The 19,224-nt window shown below is 38.1% G+C and overlaps 2 protein-coding genes across 2 annotated transcripts; one reads left to right on the forward strand and one right to left on the reverse strand.

Moving 5' to 3' along the window:
* Positions 1–3,024: 3,024 nt before the first annotated feature.
* On the reverse strand, positions 3,025–3,573 carry LOC131434385 (uncharacterized). Its single transcript, XM_058601053.1, has 3 exons — positions 3,422–3,573; positions 3,217–3,361; positions 3,025–3,157 (listed from the first exon to the last, which is right to left on the reverse strand). The coding sequence occupies exons 1-3, from the start codon at positions 3,552–3,554 to the stop codon at positions 3,025–3,027; spliced, it is 411 nt and encodes a 136-aa protein (XP_058457036.1). The 5' UTR covers positions 3,555–3,573.
* An 11,686-nt stretch (positions 3,574–15,259) lies between these two features.
* On the forward strand, positions 15,260–16,534 carry LOC131438947 (uncharacterized). The gene is made up of 4 exons (XM_058609361.1): positions 15,260–15,446; positions 15,517–15,871; positions 15,935–16,078; positions 16,147–16,534. Exons 1-4 carry the CDS (start codon positions 15,302–15,304, stop codon positions 16,484–16,486), a joined length of 984 nt encoding a protein of 327 aa, XP_058465344.1. The 5' UTR covers positions 15,260–15,301; the 3' UTR covers positions 16,487–16,534.
* The last annotated feature ends 2,690 nt before the right edge of the window (positions 16,535–19,224 follow it).

A 19,224-nucleotide genomic window follows, 5' to 3' on the forward strand; every position in this document is an offset into this window, starting at 1 on the left:
GTATATTTCGCTCCAAAATTTCTTATTATATCGTCTAAACTAATGTCCATGTGATGGGGACTGTTCCATGATTCATCAAAGCTGCGATAGCTTCTAAAACGAGGAAATAGAATAATCGTTAACAAATGGTAAGAAACAGTATAAAACTGATAGAAACATTTACCCATGCCAGTAGTTTGTATAATTTGGTTCCGATTTATATGCCCAATTTCGGTAGACAAACAGAGCCAACAATCCTGCGAAAATGTAGGCTAATTTAATAAATCCTAATACATAATACGCGTAAGACCATCCAACTGGAACTGGAAACGTAAACGGTAAGTTCGGTCACTTCAGAAAAGTATTAGACGAAAAACTCACAGAAACCATCTCTGGTAATGTAGTTTATTACCGTTTGGGCATCACTGTGGACAACAAGAGCAGCTAACACTAGTGAAACCAGTAGACAGTTCCTGAAACAAAAATCCATTGTGATGATACTGCCCTTAACGATCACACCGGACTGTGCCGAAAGCTTTGCGGTTTTGCGACCCCACTTTCGTTTTACTTCCCGTTTCAGAAACGTGACAATTGAATTACACAAACTCGGTGGAAGTCGGAAATGGAAGGCCCGTGTCATTACGTATTGTACCTTCTTCCATACGGATGTTTCATCATAATTGAACTGATATCAATCCGCTTCCAGCGCGAAGCGTCTCCAATCAATTAGCGACTCCTATGACCAAACTCATGACTTAACATTACCATCAGTAGGATCCATTTTTGGGTACTATCAACAGTTGCAATCGAAACGTCAAAGGCTCGATAAGCAAGCGCAGCATGAAGTTATATTCTGTGATTATTTTCGCTTGTTGCATAGCAGGCAGTCGAAACATAGAACTGGCGGTGAACGACGGTGCTGCTCCGCTTGGCCGTGCACTCAACTATGGGCAAGCACGTGGTGATTGGTACAATGAACTTGGTGAGTTGAATAATAGAGAGTGTTTCAAAAGGTGGTTTGTTCCTTGGGCAATAGTTTGGGTGTTTTAAATCAACTGGATTATGAATTAACTCATAATATTAAACATTTTCTCATTTACAGGTTTTCCTCAGCAGTTTTTCGGAACCCATTTGGTGCTCTTCAAAGTGGCGTTGTTTTACATGTTAGCTTTTTTTAAAATTTTTCTTGTTTGGGGAATTTGGGGTACGAACAAGGAAGTGAAGGAAGAGATCCCTGCATTGTACAGCAGTGGCTATGGTTGGGAACACGATTACCATGGGTAAGAATATTTGTAAAAATTTATTTGTAATCCGTTTGATTCAATAGTTTAATGTTTTCACTATTATGACAACTAATTCATCTCGACGAATTACCAAACGGTTAAAGCTGAGGTCAAACAAACGAATAATAATGATCAAATCAAATTCTTTATTTTAAGGTACTCATCTTGGCCATCATTTGGATGACTGAAACGACTTTGAAAGATTGTCAAAACCCTATTACTGTGATTTTGTTTAGATATTAATAGCACATGTAATTTATAGGATGTATTGCAAGTATTATAAGGAAGTGGAATTATTTGGAATTAGTTCTTAGCTTTAATTTATGCTTTTTAAGTTTTAATGAAGATGACAGTAAAATAAAGTATGATACTATGATGAAAAAAGTATCGTTCTGTTATTTTTCACAATATTTAAATACGAAAGATCTGATCCCTCTAAATTCAATTGCGTCAATTAGTACAGTACACGCTTAGAAAAAATTACTCAAAATTTTGTAAGATCCCACTCATCTGCAGAAAAAGCGGAACAACTCTAATTTAAAGTAACTTCTTAGTTACTCAAATTTGAGTTCTTCCCCTGGAATTGATGTTTGGGTGAAATCTACTCACTTAATGCGTAATACTTTATTAGTACATAAGCATGAAATTGAAATTTTGTGTGAAATTTATTTTACAAATTAAATTACAATTGTGTAGCATTCAAGCGAAATATGAGTACAGTTTAATTCAAGTCGAACCACACTCAGAGCACACGATAGGTTGGTCTAATTTCCTGCTGGTATTCAAATTATGGACTTTCCGGTCAGTTGTGTGTGTTCTTTCAATTCCTTCACGTGCCCATGAGCTATCATGCTACAACCTTTAATATGGCACGAAAATCCTGAAAACGTACTTTATTTTTATAGATTTCAAAATTTTGCAATTTACTCGCCCTTTTTGGCGTCAATTTCATCAAATATTTTTTGCTTTGTATTCTACCTCGATAGTTCAAGCCACAGAAATTTCTACAAAAAAACCGAACGAAGCAATAGAAAATAGCGAATGATATGACAAGACTTTTCATTCAATTTTTCGACAATTCACTGAAATAATATTTCTAAAATTTTTCGATGCGTAAAATTAAAATTAAGAGTGAGAATTACTCAGAATAATCACGGGTAACTCAAATTTTTACGTTTGAATCATTTGAAAATGAGTAACTAGTATTCAAAATCAGAGTAACTTTTTCTAAGCGTGTACCACGATTCATGTCACAATCAGTCAGTGATATTAGTAACAATACACGTATAATGGTATGTATTATGATCACTACTTATGACATCGCCGTACTGAAGGACTGGTGATGATCAATAGCAGTAATCGTGCAGTGCACATTGTCCATATCCAGAGTTACGTGTTAGTTATAATGAGTTTGAGTATGATGAGGTGAGTGTGTAAGCGGTGTGTACTATAGCACGGGAGAAAAAGAAGCAGAGTATTGAGTGAGGAACGAAGCTAGAAGCTAGGAGGGTATCGTGAACTAACGAGACGCGAATAGTGAAAGCAAATAAATTAAAGAATCTTCTATTGAGTGAATCAGAAGAGAGGGAGAGAGAGAGAGAGGGAAAGCTAAAGATCGTTTGGATCTGATAGTAAAGAGCAACATTACAGTAAAACAAAAAGATCAACAAACCTAAGTAACTGCCTTGAGGGTATTTCCGAAGGTTGGGATTTATTAATCAGTCTTTTAACCAATATAAAATTAAAAACATTTTGAATTTAGTTAACTGTTGGACGAAATTTTCTCTGCAACTGAACGAAATCGATCTTTCCAAAATAATTTGTGATTTTCAATATTATCCTGTGATCCATCCAAACTGTCGAAAATTCCACTGTCGGTGAATGCTCGCTGAAAGCTGAAAAAATATCAATATGTAACGAACACCGGATATCAATGATTCTGAAGTTATCTTACTGTTGACTGCGACCGAAAAATCCAAAATCTGGATCGGTATCTTTCCATCCTTTGTTGAACTGTAGCAGTAGAAGCGCTCCCAAAATAAGTCCCAACCAGCCAATGTACCAAGTGTATGCTCCGACAGTCCAGCCAACAGGAGCAACTGTAACGAATACCAACAGTTCTAGATCCTGCAGAAATATCCCACATACAGAATACTCACCGATGCCATAGCTGTATTTCACACTATCCAACAGTATCCACAGTGGATTTTGTCCTTTAACCAATGAGCCTAAAAATCCCAGTAATCCTAACGGGACGAACCAGAAGCTGATGTTACTGCGATAGTGGAACATATTCCACAAATTTGGGTGTGTTTGGTACGATGGACGAAAAGCAAATACATAGCTTGAACTAAACAGTGCCCAGCAGCTCTGAACCGGAAGAGGTGGTCATACAAGACGCATCAATTTTAGCACCTTACAAAGATTACAAATAGGTACTAATTGGGCCGGAACCGCAATGTATCGTACCGTGCCGACATGGTGGATGTGATCGAATGCATTGATCGCGTAACAAACTGGAGCAGGAGTATGCATTTGGAAATTAAAATAGCGCTTCGGTCAACATTAGATAATCGGTGTTATCGCAATGTTGCCACACACGAAATCATTTGGAACAGTTTGAATAAAGATTTTATCTTCAGATAACTGGCTAGTTCTGATGCATCAGTTTTTTGTTACTTAAAGAATAGATTGACCTGTCAATGCCCCAGCATCATCGTAGGATGCCAGAACTTTTGAAAACTATTAAATTTGACAGCCGAGAAAGCAGTTGCTATGAAACCGTTTATTTACTACTCCATAAAATTTAGTACATAATTGTGTAAACATTTTTACACAGCAGGTTCTTATTTCAGATATTAGAGCAAATCCAGCAGCTAGAAGTTCTATATGGAAGATCTATAATAGAGCAGAAACTAGAGCAAACGTATCCCCAGCAAGTCGTTCTAGTTTTATTTATTCGACCAGTTCTGTCAAATTTAAAACTGGTCTGCGATGCCGTTCTATTTTTTGTATATTTGAAACACGAGTAAAACACTGCTGGGGCTGCCAGTTTTCCTTGTTATAAAATTCAGATTTGAATTTTGTAACTGACATAAATTATGCATCTAGAACTAAAACACTCCTCAACATGCCCTCAGCTAGCCGTTTTAGTTATATTTATTCGAACAGTTCTACTGTCAAATTTAAAACTGGTATACTGCCGTTCTATTTTTTTCTATATTTGAAACACAGATAAAACGCTGCTGGGGCCGCCAGTTTATTTTTTTATAAATTCTAGATTTAAATTTCAAAAATGACATAATTTAAGCATCTTGAACTAGAACACTCCTGAACATGCCCTTAGAGATGGTATATTCACGGATAAAAATACAATGCCGGTACAATGATTAAGAAATTATGAAAATCATGAGACGTGCCTTCTCATGATTTGCTCACAAAATTATAAGTAATAGACATGGTCTCATGTAAAGTGATGTTTCTTGATTTTCATCTTTTCTCAATCATGGTACCAGCAGTGGATTTTTATCCCTGTAGGAATGGCAAGAAAGTCATGTCGGATTATAGCATCAAATCAAGAGTTTTTTTCTTTGAAAAATTAGTCATTAGCCGTTTTACCGCAGTTATTTTTGCTGTCTTCTGGTAAGCTTCTCCATGATCTTAAATTTCATTTTTGTGAAAAACTGATTCAAAAAATTTTTGACCTTCTCATCTGAATTATCTGCCAAATTTAGTTTTAACAATTTCTTAATTGAGTTGCTCATAATAGTTTATGTGTTGTCATGATGATAAATAACATGTTTGCGATTCATTAGTCCTGGAGGCTGATTTGGTCATTTGATTCCGTATCAGCCGCTTAAAATGGACCTAATCTTTGACACTTGGTATCCCTTCAGATCAGGGCTGGAACATACGACAACTGGCTTGTAAGACAAGTGCAGTATGCATTGAACCGCCAACCCGAGCACACAAATATGTAAATTTTGGTCCAAAATATGATTTTATTCGAAAGATCAATCCAAGACAATTAGCTTTTGAATATGGCGGGGTCCAGTCACCGTTGGCTCTTTTCTCATTTTTACAACTCATTTAATTTAGCCTGGCACACTTTGATTTGAGTTCGCGGTTCGGTAAGTTTGCGACGAGAACTTTTGGTAAATAGAAGAAAAAAAGCTTTGTTTTATAGAAATTATACGAGTTGTTGCGGATCGATCAGCTGATCACACATTGTTTGAAAGAATTTATTAAAATAGTAATGTTCAAGTTGTACGGTAAATCTTGATAATCATCATAAGATTCTATCGACGATTTTATCCTAGGTCATTAGTATAATCAAATAACCGAATAGTATAACACTAAGATTTAATTCTTTTGTTTGGTAATATTTTTGACGAGAAATTTCAATAATAAATAGAAATAACCGATACTACGGTACATGAGTTTTATTTTACAATAATTAGGCAAATTTCTATCGGACGATCAGTTTTAAATTTTCATTACAGAATTCTGTAAATAGATATAACCGAACTTTGTCTACTTGCTACCAACACAAATCGTTCTAGGGTAATGTCTGGTGGACTCGACGGATTGTGCAGTGTTTTGGAATGCGCCGTAACTCCGGTATTTTGGGACATTTGACACTTTTCAATTTTTTCAACCATAGCCACAACCAGTGTTGGTGATTGCCGAAAATTTGACAGAAACTGCTTTATTGCTATCTATATTGTATACAACATTTTCAATCCGGTAGAAGATGCTACAAGAACTCGAGTCTCTCAATGCATGAACAGTGAGAGAATTTTGCTACATTTCTTCGCTCCACTTCATACTCTGAGTATTTCACGCCCTTAAAAAAATTTACAGTCTGATAATGATCGTTGCTGTGTGAAATTTCCCAAGAGAGAATCGCAAGTTGACAATTATCGTAGAAAATCGAATCGATAATTCGACTTGTTGATTGTCATACTAGGTTGCAATATTTCAAAATCCTTGTGTGGAGCATTCACAGACATTTTCATAGACACAACTTATACAAAGGTTATATGCACATAGTTAGAATAAGCGGCAATAGTAAAATGATTCTATCGCAATTGTCAACTGCCTGTATAGAATCGGATCGCGAAACGAGAATAAGCGACCGTTTGTTGCTTCAGAGAGAATCCCCACAGCAGCGTGCTAACCTTTGATTCTCAGAAATGTCATCGAGAGAAATTCGCTCTCGCACTGGTGTCGATTCTATGTTAAATGAGCCATGCCAGGTTTTTGTTGTTGCGATGATTTCCGTATCTCTTTGATGGCACTGATTCAATCGTTGGAGAGTTGCCAGTGAACGAAAAAAAACAAAATCCGAATCTGAAAAACCTAATCGTAAGTTGAAAATTTGTGGTGTTGTTTGAAATCCGAAAATCCAAAATTTTAACCAAACTCAAAAAACCAAACAAAAGCAAACACAAAACAAAATTACCGAATAATCCGTTCGATCCATTTGGTTTACAATTTACGGTAGTTGTTTGACAGTTCAGCAAGTACCGAATGATCGGTAATCAATTCAATTACCGAACGTTCAGCTGTTGAAAATTCGGTAAGAAATTAGAGCTGGTTACGTCACTTATAATATTATATCTTTGGAATCATTTGATTTTTCAATTTGATCCACAATTCAATAGTGCCTTTTAAACAAGCTTAGGCGTGTTAGAATTGGAGATTTAAAATGTATAAATTTTCCGATTCGAGCTAAGTCGAATGGTGTATAACACTATGGGTCTCCGGAACTCCGAGTCGGTTTCTCCAGCAATTTTATTACCGTTCTATGGGGTAAGGCAAAAACAGGAATATTTTTCAAAAAATCTTCAATGTCAGAAGTTGTGTAGGGTTTGCGTCTGGATTTGATTTACAATTTTTGTGAGGCGAAACTTATAAAAAAAAACGAATACTGTTAGAATTATTGATCAAATATATAATTATAGTGGACAATAAATTCGTCTAAGCATCCGTTAGAATGCAGTATAGATTTTGACAGATCGACGAAAGCTATATCACAAAACGCTTTGTAATCAATTCAATTATCAAACTAATGAACTAACGGCAAGCTGTTGAAAATTCGGTGAATATTTGCCGAATTCAGTGTACTTTTCCAAATTATTAAAATTTTTGCAACTATTCGTCATTCTCTGGTTCAGAAAGGGTTATAAAAGGTGATTTTTAAGAGGTATAGGATTTGATTTTCAAAAAAAGTTTGAGAAAATAGATGAAATCTTAATTGAAAGTAATAGAACGATCATTAAAATTTATTGTTTAAAAATGATTTCATGCAAATGTTGACCGCGGCTCCGCTTTAGATGGCCCATGCGCGAGGTCCAATTTTGGAACACTCTCTTCAACATATCGGCCGGTATTTCACGAATAATGCCACCGGCCTATAATACATACCAGTAACTTTGGTGCATGTGTAGCTTTCGCAATGCTTCTGGCTGGTCTTCACTCAAGATGTGGCAATTTTGCTAGTTGACGTAAAAACGTTCCAAAATTATACTTTTGGAAAGCCATTGCACTTCATTTTGAAAGAATAGCTAAAAATTCGTTCGTTTTCACCACGAATCTCTTAACATCAAACAGTTTTAAGTACGATTCGGACGATCATTTAACCTCCGTCAACGTTAACAGGGCTTCGCCTGCAGTTTAGATTAATTGATGAAGGCTTTCGTTATTTACACGAAACAACGTTCCGGACATAGAAACGTTCCGATAGGTTGACAGACCGTTTAAAAAATTGTTACAAGCAGCTCCTTTCCATTTTTCGACAGTAACGGTCACCTGATATAACGTGTGAATCGTACTTTTGCTTAATAATTTGTTTGTATTCATCACGAAATATCCCAGCGGTTTAAAATTTCTAGGCAGAGACTCTTAGTGTCAATGAGGCCCCAAGCACTGCGATGTTTTGATACTCATCGTGACTCTCAAATTGTTCAAAAAAAATTCCCCCTTGATGTCCCACAACACTATCTGCTGTTTTTAGGGTAAACCGACAAGTTATTGTGAGAGAATCGACCCAAAAATCTCTAATTTTCGTACAATAAACAAGATTATTAAAAAAAACGATTGCATTACCGATTGTTTGCTTACGCTGCTATCAGCTGATTTTGAAGTTCCGATTTTTATATCTTCAAGATGGCGTCGTGGAAAGGAGTCAATATTAAAATATAATTTCAAGGCACACTGCTTAAGGTGAAATGTAGCGTCATAAAATGCGCGCAAAAGTTTATCCGCTTCAGTTGAACGAACCGTCGCACAAAGCATACCAAGAAAAACGGACACATAGAAACAAGAACTTTTTTCAATGATTGAGCGCAGTGGGTTTACCTCTCGTTATATTGGCTTGTAAAAAAGACGGGACGTAATGGATTTTTGAAACCTTCACCCTTTGAATATATGCTAATTCAATCGTTATTGTTAGTGATTACTCTTACACTAGAGCTATAAATCATGAGCAATTATGAATGACTAACATGAGGTTATATGTATATGTAGTGACCAACTTGCTAACCATGTATATGCCTAAGTTTAGTAGCAAGCATGGATTCTTCTTCAAAAGAACAATTGAAGACGAGATAACATTCAAGTATTTTCGATATCTTTGCCAGTCGTTCACCAGGCCCTTCCCGCCGATGAGATAGAATTTACGTAAAAGTATTTACTTGACTCGCATGATAGAGCGCGGTCGAATTTACTTATCGAATACATTCAATGCCAATATATTCCATTCTAATTGACTTTCATTATCATCTTCGAATAAGTAAAAAGTATTATTTCTGTTGTGTCAATAGGATCGTAGCACTAGCCATGTAATCGAAGCTATGCTATGAGTCGGCTGGGAAGTCTGTTGAAGCAGAAAGGCCAAATTTCTCAAAAGGAATGTAATTCCAAGACATCCACACCCAGACATTTTCCGGGTGTGGATTCAGTATTCTCCCAATACGGTTCCACCACTCCTTGTCTGCGAAGTCTGTTGAAACAAATGGTTATATTCAACAATAAATGTAATACCAAGACCTTGCAATGCATTGAACTCAACAGAATTGGACATTATTAGCATTATAAATGACAGTTACTTAGAAAATAAACGATTTCTCACAATACCCATTTTATTGTATTCAACTAGTTTTTATTTCAACGCAAAACCCAATGCTGCATAAATTCGCGTCATCATTTGATATGTAATTTTTGCTCACGATATAATGCCACCGTGCCCACCGTGCATTTCTCACACCACCTCAATACGAAACTGCAGCGCGCAAACAATAAAAAAATGCGGAAAAGTTCATGTAAACTTTTTCAAATTTCGGTTGTTTTAGCTAATATTTTATAATTTTGAGTTACATTTTCAGATTCTTTGTGAAATTCTGCTACAAACACTACTTTTCAATTCTAAACTCATCCCCGTGGAACGGAACAGTAACCGTTTATACATTTCAAAAACCAATTACGGCTCGGCAAAGCTAAATTTCAAAATTCTAAGAATACTTAGTTATGATAAATTTGATTTCGAAAACTTAAGTGTTTTTGGTTTTTCGAAAATCGGTCTAGTTTTTGAATAATTGATCAAAAACGCGATTTTCGCATTCCGCTACATTTCACCTTAAGCTCTAAGATGCCAAGGGTATTTACTTATCTTAATTACGACTAACTTAGAACTAGAATAGTATCAGTAATGTAGTATCGGGGTAGCGGATTCTCGAGAATTCAGCTTTCAGCTGGCGATCGGCAGTGGCCGGTGAATTGAATATTGCATGAGGGTCTTCCATATGGCGTTGGCGAATATCCATGTTGGCCGCATCCTTCGATCCGTGTGGGTCCGCGGGAAACAAGCCCAGGCTACGAAGGCCCGGCGGGTGGCCCGTATGCTGGTTTTCGACTGGAGCGGTCTTCCGTGGACGATAATGGTGATGTTGCGGAAGAGAATGAAAAAAAAGTAAATATTGTGGAAACGGGGTAAAATGGGGATGTGGGAACAAAATGTCTGAAAACTATAGAGATCTAATTAGTTGCCATCGAGATGGTGAAGAGACAGGGAAGGGGGAACGAAAAAGTTAGTGATAAAAAAAGATCTTGTTAGTTCCAATGAAGATGGTGGATAGGAACGGGGATCGAGAGAATCGGGCGGATGTTAGTGTGGAACCTATAGGTGGAGTTTATACTTTCTGAGCGAGGAATAACACATTTCACATGTATATCAATGTGTTTAAGGTATTGGTATATGAGAAGCATATATAAGCTATCCCGACTCGCCAACACATTCCGAACCGGAACCTCAGGCGGTCTACCTCGGGCCCTGAGGGATTCCAGTAGCTTCGACCTGGCGTCGCGATACTCTACGCACGACCACAAGACATGCTCGATGTCCTGATAACCGTCGCCACAGGTGCAAAGCCCGTTCTCCACGATCTCGATACGCCGGAGATGTGCGTTGAATGTATAGTGATTTGACATGAGTCGTGACATAACGCGAATGAAATCACGACTCACGTTCATCCCCTTGAACCAAGGTTTCGTCGATACCCTAGGGATAATGGAGTATAGCCATCGTCCCAGTTCGCCATTGGTCCATGAAGTTTGCCAACTTTCGAGAGTTTTCTGACGAAAGATACTGAAAAATTCATTGAAGCAGATTGGTCTTTCATAAATATCACCTTCTAATGCGCCCACCCTAGCCAATTAGTCTGCCTTTTCATTTCCCGGAATGGAACAATGCGAAGGGACCCAGACTAACGATATTGAATAAGACCGTTCAGATAAAGTTTTCAAGTGTTCCCGTATTTTCCCCAGAAAATAAGGGGGATACTTTCCTGGCTTCATTGCCCGGAGAGCTTCTATTGAGCTTAGACTGTCCGTGACAATGAAGTAATGGTCTTTGGGCAAGGTTTCAATGATCTCGAGGGTGTACTGAATAGCAGCTAATTCTGCGACGTAAACTGAAGCCGGATCACTGAGTTTTTACGAAGCGGTGATGTTCTGATTGAAGATGCCGAAGCCTGTGGACTTGTTGATGTTTGATCCGTCAGTGTAAAACACCTTTTCACAGTTGACTGTTCTAAATTTATCATAAAAAATATTAGGGACCACTTGAGGGCGTACATGATCCGAAATTCCACGAATCTCTTCTTTCATGGATGTGTCGAAAAACACAGTAGAATCAGAAGTATCCAAGAAATGAACACGGACATAAAACGGGTCTGAGAATTAAGCTTGACAAGCCTTTCGAAGTTTTCAATCACCATCGGATTCAAGATGTCGCATCGGATTAGCAATCGATATGAGAGCTCCCAGAATCGATTTTTCAACGGTAAGACGCCCGCGAGCACTTCGAGACTCATCGTATGAGTCGACTCCATGCAACCTAAGGCAATACGAAAACAACGATACTAAATTCTTTCCAGTTCAATGAAACGGGTGTTCGCCGCGGATCGGAAGCAAAAGCATCCGTATTCCATTAAGGACAATATCGTTGTTTGGTAAAGCCTGATCAGGTCTCCTGGTGGGCACCCTACCACGTTCCGGTTATTGTGCGAAGAAAATTGATTCTCTGCTGGCATTTTTGTTTCAGATACCTAATGTGACATCCCCAGGTGCCTTTGGAGTCGAACCAGATCCCGAGATGTTTAAATGTGAAGACCTGAGATATGGTTCCACCCCCTAGTTGAAGCTGTAATTGTGCTGGTTCTCGCTTCCTTGAAAATACAACCAGCTCAGTTTTCTCCGTAGAGAACTCGATACCCATTTGAAGAGCCCATGGCGACAAGTTGTCGAGGGTATCTTGCAATGGTCCTTGGAGATCTGCAGCTTTGGGTTTTATAATAGACACAACGTTGTCGTCGGCAAGTTGTCTTAGCGTGCAAGATGTGTTGATACATTCATCAATACGGTTTACGTAAAAATTGTATAAAAGGGGGCTTAAGCATGAGCTCTGAGGAAGACCCATGTAGCTGAATCGTATTGTCGACAAATCACCATGCGCGAAGTACATGTGTTTCTCAGACAACAGATTATACAGAAAGTTATTCAAAATTGGTGAAAGACCATGCTGATGCAACTTCTCAGATAGGATGTTTATGGAAACTGAATCAAAAGCCCCCTTGATGTCTAGGAAAACTGACGCCATTTGTTCTTTACGAGCAAGTGCCATTTGAATTTCGGTTGAGAGCAACGCAAGACAATCGTTCGTTCCTTTACCCCTGCGGAAGCCGAATTGTGTATCTGAAAGTAAGCCATTAGTCTCGACCCAATTGTCTAGACGAAACAGAATCATTTTTTCGAACAATTTCCGGATACATAGCAATCGGCCGATACGAATTGTTATCGAAGGCTGGTTTTCCTGGTTTTTGAATGGCAACAACTCTTACTTGTCTCCAGTCGTGTGGGACAATATTATTCTCAAGAAGCTTATTAACCCTTATGCACTCGAATGGATACCCGGGTACCTTTTCGAATTTCAAAATAAGAAATTTCTGAGTTAGGTTTAAACTAAGATTCTGCAATTCGGTCAATTCCAAGAACTAGTTGGACCATAACTTCTCATGCTTTGACTTTTCATTTTACAGTAAGGGGGGTCGAATGGGGGGGCTCAAATTTTTTTTATTACGTAAACACCCGAATGGGTACCCGGGTACCCACAAATAAAAATGCTTGTAACTAAGGCAAATTCCATCCGATTTGAATTTTTTCAGTACGGGTAAATTCAGAAATTTATCCACTTTTCGATGGCCGTGTATATTGCTGTAGTAGGTTCTTCTGGTTCCCGTTAATCCGGATTTCCGTAGAATGTTCCGACACTTGTGTTTTCCACCATAAATGTCATTTACTAATTTGAAACTTTTCCAAACCAGCTATTTGAGAAAGGCCGTACCAAAATGAACCTTTTGTAGAAAAATGACGTCATCTAAAGGGTAGTTGGCCTATTCTGGACTTACTCTCATAGAACGAAAAAAAGGAAATATAAATGAGAACGAAACTGTTTGGGAAGTAACTTCGTGATGTTTCGAAATGTTTGTTGCCAGAATTAAAAATTGTATTGCGTGCTCCTCGCAATAGGCCTGAAGTACATAATAATTTTCAAACTGAAGATAAGAAAGTGAAGTATATAAGGGAACATACATAAAGTACGTCACGCGTTTAGGGGGGAGAGGTTTCAAAAATACGTGACAATACATGGTGAATAGATTGAGAAATGCTCGACAAAGGGGGAAAGGAGTGGTAGAAAAATTCAAAATTTTATGTTACGTACATAACGGATGCCCCCTGAAATATATAAACATAACAACTCAGCATAGCACTTGATTTCATATAGCAATTCTTAGATAAGATTACAAAAATACGTGAAATCCGTGTATAAATGCCTCGATGTCGGAACTCATTTAGGATATCCGGGTTCCTGGGAACCAGGAGCACCATGTCCATCTTTATGGGTACCAATCCCAAAGAGCTTAAGTTCCTGAATCCAACAGTGCTAAAATTACTTCAATCGGTTGAAAAATGCTCAACTTACAGCGATTTAAAAAAATGGGTACCCGGGTACCCATTCGGGTGGTTAAAGGTGTTTTTTTTTTCGAGTGCACAACGGTTAAATAAATTCAATAAACGTCTTTTGGCTGAGTCAGGCAATTTATTCAACAAGTTGAATTTGATTTTGTCTAATCCCGGAGCTTTATTTTTACACGATAAGAGCGCAAGTGATAACTCTACCATCGAAAACGGTGTTTCGTTTGTATTTGACGTCACGGCGCGGGAGATCCTCTGGTCCGGAGCAGAGTCTGGGCATACTTCTTAGCGAAATCGAATAGCCAGCGCTTAGAATATTCCTCGCTTTCGTTTGTGGTGTTTTCGTTGCGCATTCGTCGGGCTGTGTTACAAAGAGTGCTCATTGATGTTTCTCTCGATAATCCGTCTGCGACTCGACGCCAATATCCGCTTTTCTTCGCCATTTTATTTTAGCGTCTAATGCCGCGTAGTTTCTAAAATTATCAGGTGTTTCGTTTTTCCTAAACTCGACAAATGATGAAGTTCTCTCCGCGTTTAATTCTGAGCACTCTTTGTCCCACCACGGGTTAGGGGGACGGATGGTGGAAAGGAGTCAGTCGTTGCCATAATTTCACTTACAGTATCATGAAAAATGCAGCTTTTCCAAATTTTTGTTTGCTTACTTTTTCTATATTAAAATAGGTATAGAATTCACTCAAACTAAAGAAAAATTTGCTGTAGTGTGAAAGAGCATGTCAGTTTTATTCGTATTCACGTCATCCAGTTATGGAACTAGGGGACGGGTATAGCGTGATGGGTAAGTCGATGCCTTTCACGCAGCCCGCCTGGGTTCGATTCCCAACCCCGCACATAGGGTCAGAAAGTTTTTCTGGCCCGAAGAGGCGAATGACATTAATGTTAAAACCTCTATAATTGAAACAAAAAACATCCAGTTATGGAACTGACATTACCCACCTGCCTTTTTTATTTTCATTTTTGATTTCGGGAGGCCCCCTTTCTAGATACATCTTTGTCTAAAAGTGATTGAATTATTGGAAAGCTGTTGTGGAGGTCTCAAAAATTGTCTAAAATCAAAATATTAAAATTTAGTTCTACTATTATAAACAAATCGCACGTAAAGAATATGTAATAAAATTACTAGTTGCTAAATGTCTTACCTAATCTTACTCAATGTTACACAATAGCACAGCTTAACCTAACCAAATAAACGGAATAATTAGTTGGTTAAGTTTCGGATCGTGTCTAGACAGGAAATCCGCAGTACAGCCACCGCCAGGAACGGAAAGAAAGCATGATATGCACAGCAGCAGTGAATTCGTAACCGTCTACGCCATAATTCGGTCTGCTCGTTATCACCAACTGATTAGCACCTCCTTGAAGCGGATTGTCGAATACGGGGATTCAATGGGTGTGTATAAAAAGCTATCCAAAGTGTGTGGGACATTTCAGTTAGACAAGTTCCGTTTGATTTTGCAGTGGTTGTCTCGCCAGGACAGCGTACAACGATGACGGACTGGAAAAAGTTACTAGTGATACTAATTTTTGGTGTAGTGGCGGTTGTCTGTGAAGAAACATCGACCGATCAGCTTCCCAAAGATGTGGACGAGGGTCGGGCAAGGAAGCGACTTCTTAAATTTTTACTCAAAGCTCGTAAGAACGGTCAACCACACGGGTGGATCAGATCGGTTCTAAAAGTTCGATCTTGTTTTTCTTTCTGTAGTCACACCAATGATCTCATCACTTTCTTACCTGCTGCTGATCAAGGCCAAGATAGTTGTGGTGGGTCTTTTTTTAGTTGGAATCTACTTCTTTGGGCACAAACTTTGGCCCGGTGGTTTCTGTGGGCACTCGATCGTTTCTGATGTGCCACCGCCGTACCTTGATGGATTCAGTGGAATCAGCGGATATCACTCCAGTGGACCGGACATTATTTCCAGCTACCCAGGACCGGAACCGTGGACACTTCCTGGCTCATACCTGCCACCAACGGGATCGTCTTCGCCGTCACTGCCTCCTTCTCGGCGCGGCAGACGGGATTTACTGCGTCGGGAGGACGAAGAATTGCTGGAAAATGAGTTATTTTTTGGTTGTCACAATCGAGGACCGATTATTTTACCTTGAGTTTTCCTTTATTTCAGAATGTACTGGACGGATCAGTTAACTGATATGGCATTCCGGTTTCTTGGTGTAACTGCGAGGGCATGTAGAAAACGATTCGTTTGTGAGTTTGACTTCCACGCACGAAGGAATCCACTCTTGCTGTTCGCAACACGGGCAATGGGGTGAGTGTAGTGAAGCCGCATAAAAAAAACCCGATGAATAATCCATCGTTTTTCGGTTTTTATTTAAGTCGTGACATTTTCCACAACTACCGGGACGCGAACGATGAACGAGCCCGATACTATCAGGACTGTGGCCGCATTTACGCGGAGTGCTCAGTACCAAAGCGATCTCCACCGCGTTACGTCCGCCGGAAGGGACAACTGCCGTCTACGACGACTACAGAAGAACCGGAACAGGTAGACGAAACTGTTGTCCCTGAGGTACCGGATTATGAAACTGCCAATGAAATATCGGCGGAAGAAAATTCCCGAATGAATCACGATAACGGTTGGCACCCGGTCACACCGGGACCGTTGGCGAATTTTATATTACGACGCCCTCAGTCGAGCGAACAAAATAGTGTATAGAAGGGAACTAGGGATGTCAGTGAAGCGTGAATTGACGAAGAAAAGAATGCGTGCTGCGTGTACATAATTACTTAAATTATTTTATTTATTGAAATGTTCACATGCTTTAATGTGGAAAATGAACTTTGAATCAAATTTACTTTTTTTCTCATTCACTCTGAGACAGCCGAAATGGTTAAACAGCACATTATTTTGGTCATACTTGTGTTGTATTTCATTGTATGTTGGTCGTTGGAAACTGGAGTAAAGCAGCACAATTACATCAACACATCAATTGCCAGAGATAGATCAGCTTTGGACAACGGGTTGAATATTCGTAAGTAAATTTTTACTTCCTCATGTCACGAACAGAAAGACAAAATACTTGTTGGAAACATTAAAACAAATCGTTGATATAATTGAGATCTGTTCAGTGATTTCAATTATAAGGCGTTGGTCTTACAAGTCAGTTATCATGTGTTCGAATCCCGACCTAAGATGGATTGTTAGGCAGTTCGCAACGCTGCACAGTGATGCCACCCCATATGAAAGTTGGCAATGGTTTCTAATGTATTTATAAGAAGTGCTGTATTTTGGTAGATTTGTATTTTCCAGCGTAATTTCAAAATAACTCAACAGATTCCTATCTAACTTGGCAAATATGCTTCTTCCACTTCAAATAGTATCTTTAGGGTATTTTTGAAGCGAGATGGATGTAGCAAAGGCTCCTAGCATTGTAAGTCGAATTTAATTAATTTGATCGAATTAAATGAGAATCGAAACACATATTTCTTGCATCTCAGAGAATAGAATTTAGTGATAAATATGAGTTTTATTTTAAAGTTTTGACGACAATTCCCGGTACTTTTGAAACCAAAAGTTGAGAACTCTTAAGGCAGGAGTATGTTCTTATGGCCAATAAATTAAAATAATTTTGAACACAAATTAGATGATATTGTTCATGTGTTTTGCATCGTCGATTTTAATGACGGTTTGAAATTATAAACTCACGTCACCCTGTAGCTCAAAAACTGGAAGTCGGATCTGGATTCAATTTGACAGCAACCTATGGGCTTTAAATTTAAGTTAGTAACCCACGTGAGTATCTTTTAACACTCCAAATACCAAGCCAGAAAAAAAGTTGTAACGGTAACTTTGAGCTGTCATAGCTCTTCTGTTTTTCAACAAATCTCAATAAATTTTACACCCTCGAATTTTGTACAGTTCGTAGATTATTTTAAGTATATCATTATTGACAATCGGTTAGTAAAAATCAATGAAAATATGATTTTTCCCGTTCTAGGTTTTTTTCAGGCGAAAAAAACGCCCTATCTGCTATCTAATTTTGTTTCCTTTGGCATCAACTTCGCGACTGAAAATTGCGAGCTCCAACTTTATCGAGTCATAACTTTGTTGTTAGTCAACCGATTTTCAAAATTTGTTCCCCATTGGAATGGTACTAGTTTCAGAATAAAAATGCACATATAGGTCATCGCTTTGAATTCAGAGATAATTATGGCCATTGTAAAAAATCCCATCTTTTTTGTGGTCTTCTGTTTACAGTTTTCTCTATAACTTTAGGTAGACAACTCTATTTAACGTATGTTTTAGTGCATTTTATTTCTGAAACTAGTACCATTCCAATGGTGAACAAATTTCGAAGATCGGTTGACCAACAACAAAGTTATGACGCGAGAAAGTTGAAGTTCTCAAAATTCTATTCACAATGCTGGTGCCGCATAAATGCAGATAGGGCATATTTTATTCGTGAAAAAAATCTTGGATCGGGAAAAATCACATTTTCATTGATTTTTCCTAACCGATTGTCAATAATGACATACTTAAAATAATCTGCGAACTGTACAAAATTCGAGGGTGTAAAATTTATTGAGATCCAAGCTCAAAGTAACTGTTCCAACTATTTTTTTAGGCTTGGTATTAGGAGTGTTAACATATATTTTTGGAATTTCACTTCTGAAATAACTAATTTGAGTCTTTGGCAATGGTTTGTCAAAAGATGGAAGTATTATCTATGGTTTCGAACATAAGATTCACAGATTTCTGGGATACGGGATACGGGATGGGATACGGCATAGTATACTTTTGGAAGACTACTTCAAATCCTGCAGAAATTTCAGAATATATGGCATCATCACAAGTCTTGTGCTATATAAATATATGAATATATAAATATAGATGACAGTAAAAGTGAAGAAATGTACGTACAATAACCTTCTCTCGGACACAGTCACAAATTTTATATAAATACTCCATGACAGTTCCAGTGGAAAACTTGGATCTAGGCTAAGTTGTTTTTCTGTGGGATTCTTCAGGCCATCTATGCTGGATCTGCACTACCTAGATTTGAAAAAAAAAGGATTCTGAAAACATCCGAATCATTGCATTATTTAAAGATATTCAATTTGTAAATAAGAAATATGCATACCAATAAATAAAGCAACCCGAGATCAAACATGAAAACGAAATTTTAAACGTATTTATTTTCTTCATTTCCATTTCAGGAAGAAACCTAACGATGGCGTTCGGCTTGGTAGTATTTCTTAAAGCTGGTGTTGTATTATTGTTCCTGTTTTTTGTCGGTTTATATCTGTACCTTAACAGAATTATTCCTGGCAACGGATTGGGACTGGACAGTCCTTCGGCCGCAGATTAGTACCGGAGATAAAATTGTGTCTGAATAAAAATCAATTTCAAAATTACTTGGTTTAAAGGCATTTCTTTCTTTTGACGAAGATATA

This window comes from Malaya genurostris, chromosome 3 (assembly GCF_030247185.1).
Source record: "Malaya genurostris strain Urasoe2022 chromosome 3, Malgen_1.1, whole genome shotgun sequence".
Classification (NCBI taxonomy): domain Eukaryota; kingdom Metazoa; phylum Arthropoda; class Insecta; order Diptera; family Culicidae; genus Malaya; species Malaya genurostris.

Coding starts and splice junctions, on each gene's coding strand:
- LOC131434385 (XM_058601053.1), bottom strand. CDS start 3,554: ATGTTCCACTATCGCAGTAACATCAGCTTCTGGTTCGTCCCGTTAGGA. Junction 3,362..3,421: donor GAAATACAGCTATGGCATCG/GTGAGTATTCTG, acceptor TATTCGTTACAG/TTGCTCCTGTTGGCTGGACT. Junction 3,158..3,216: donor TTTTTCGGTCGCAGTCAACA/GTAAGATAACTT, acceptor ATATTTTTTCAG/CTTTCAGCGAGCATTCACCG.
- LOC131438947 (XM_058609361.1), top strand. CDS start 15,302: ATGACGGACTGGAAAAAGTTACTAGTGATACTAATTTTTGGTGTAGTG. Junction 15,447..15,516: donor TAAATTTTTACTCAAAGCTC/GTAAGAACGGTC, acceptor TTCTTTCTGTAG/TCACACCAATGATCTCATCA. Junction 16,079..16,146: donor TTCGCAACACGGGCAATGGG/GTGAGTGTAGTG, acceptor TTTTTATTTAAG/TCGTGACATTTTCCACAACT.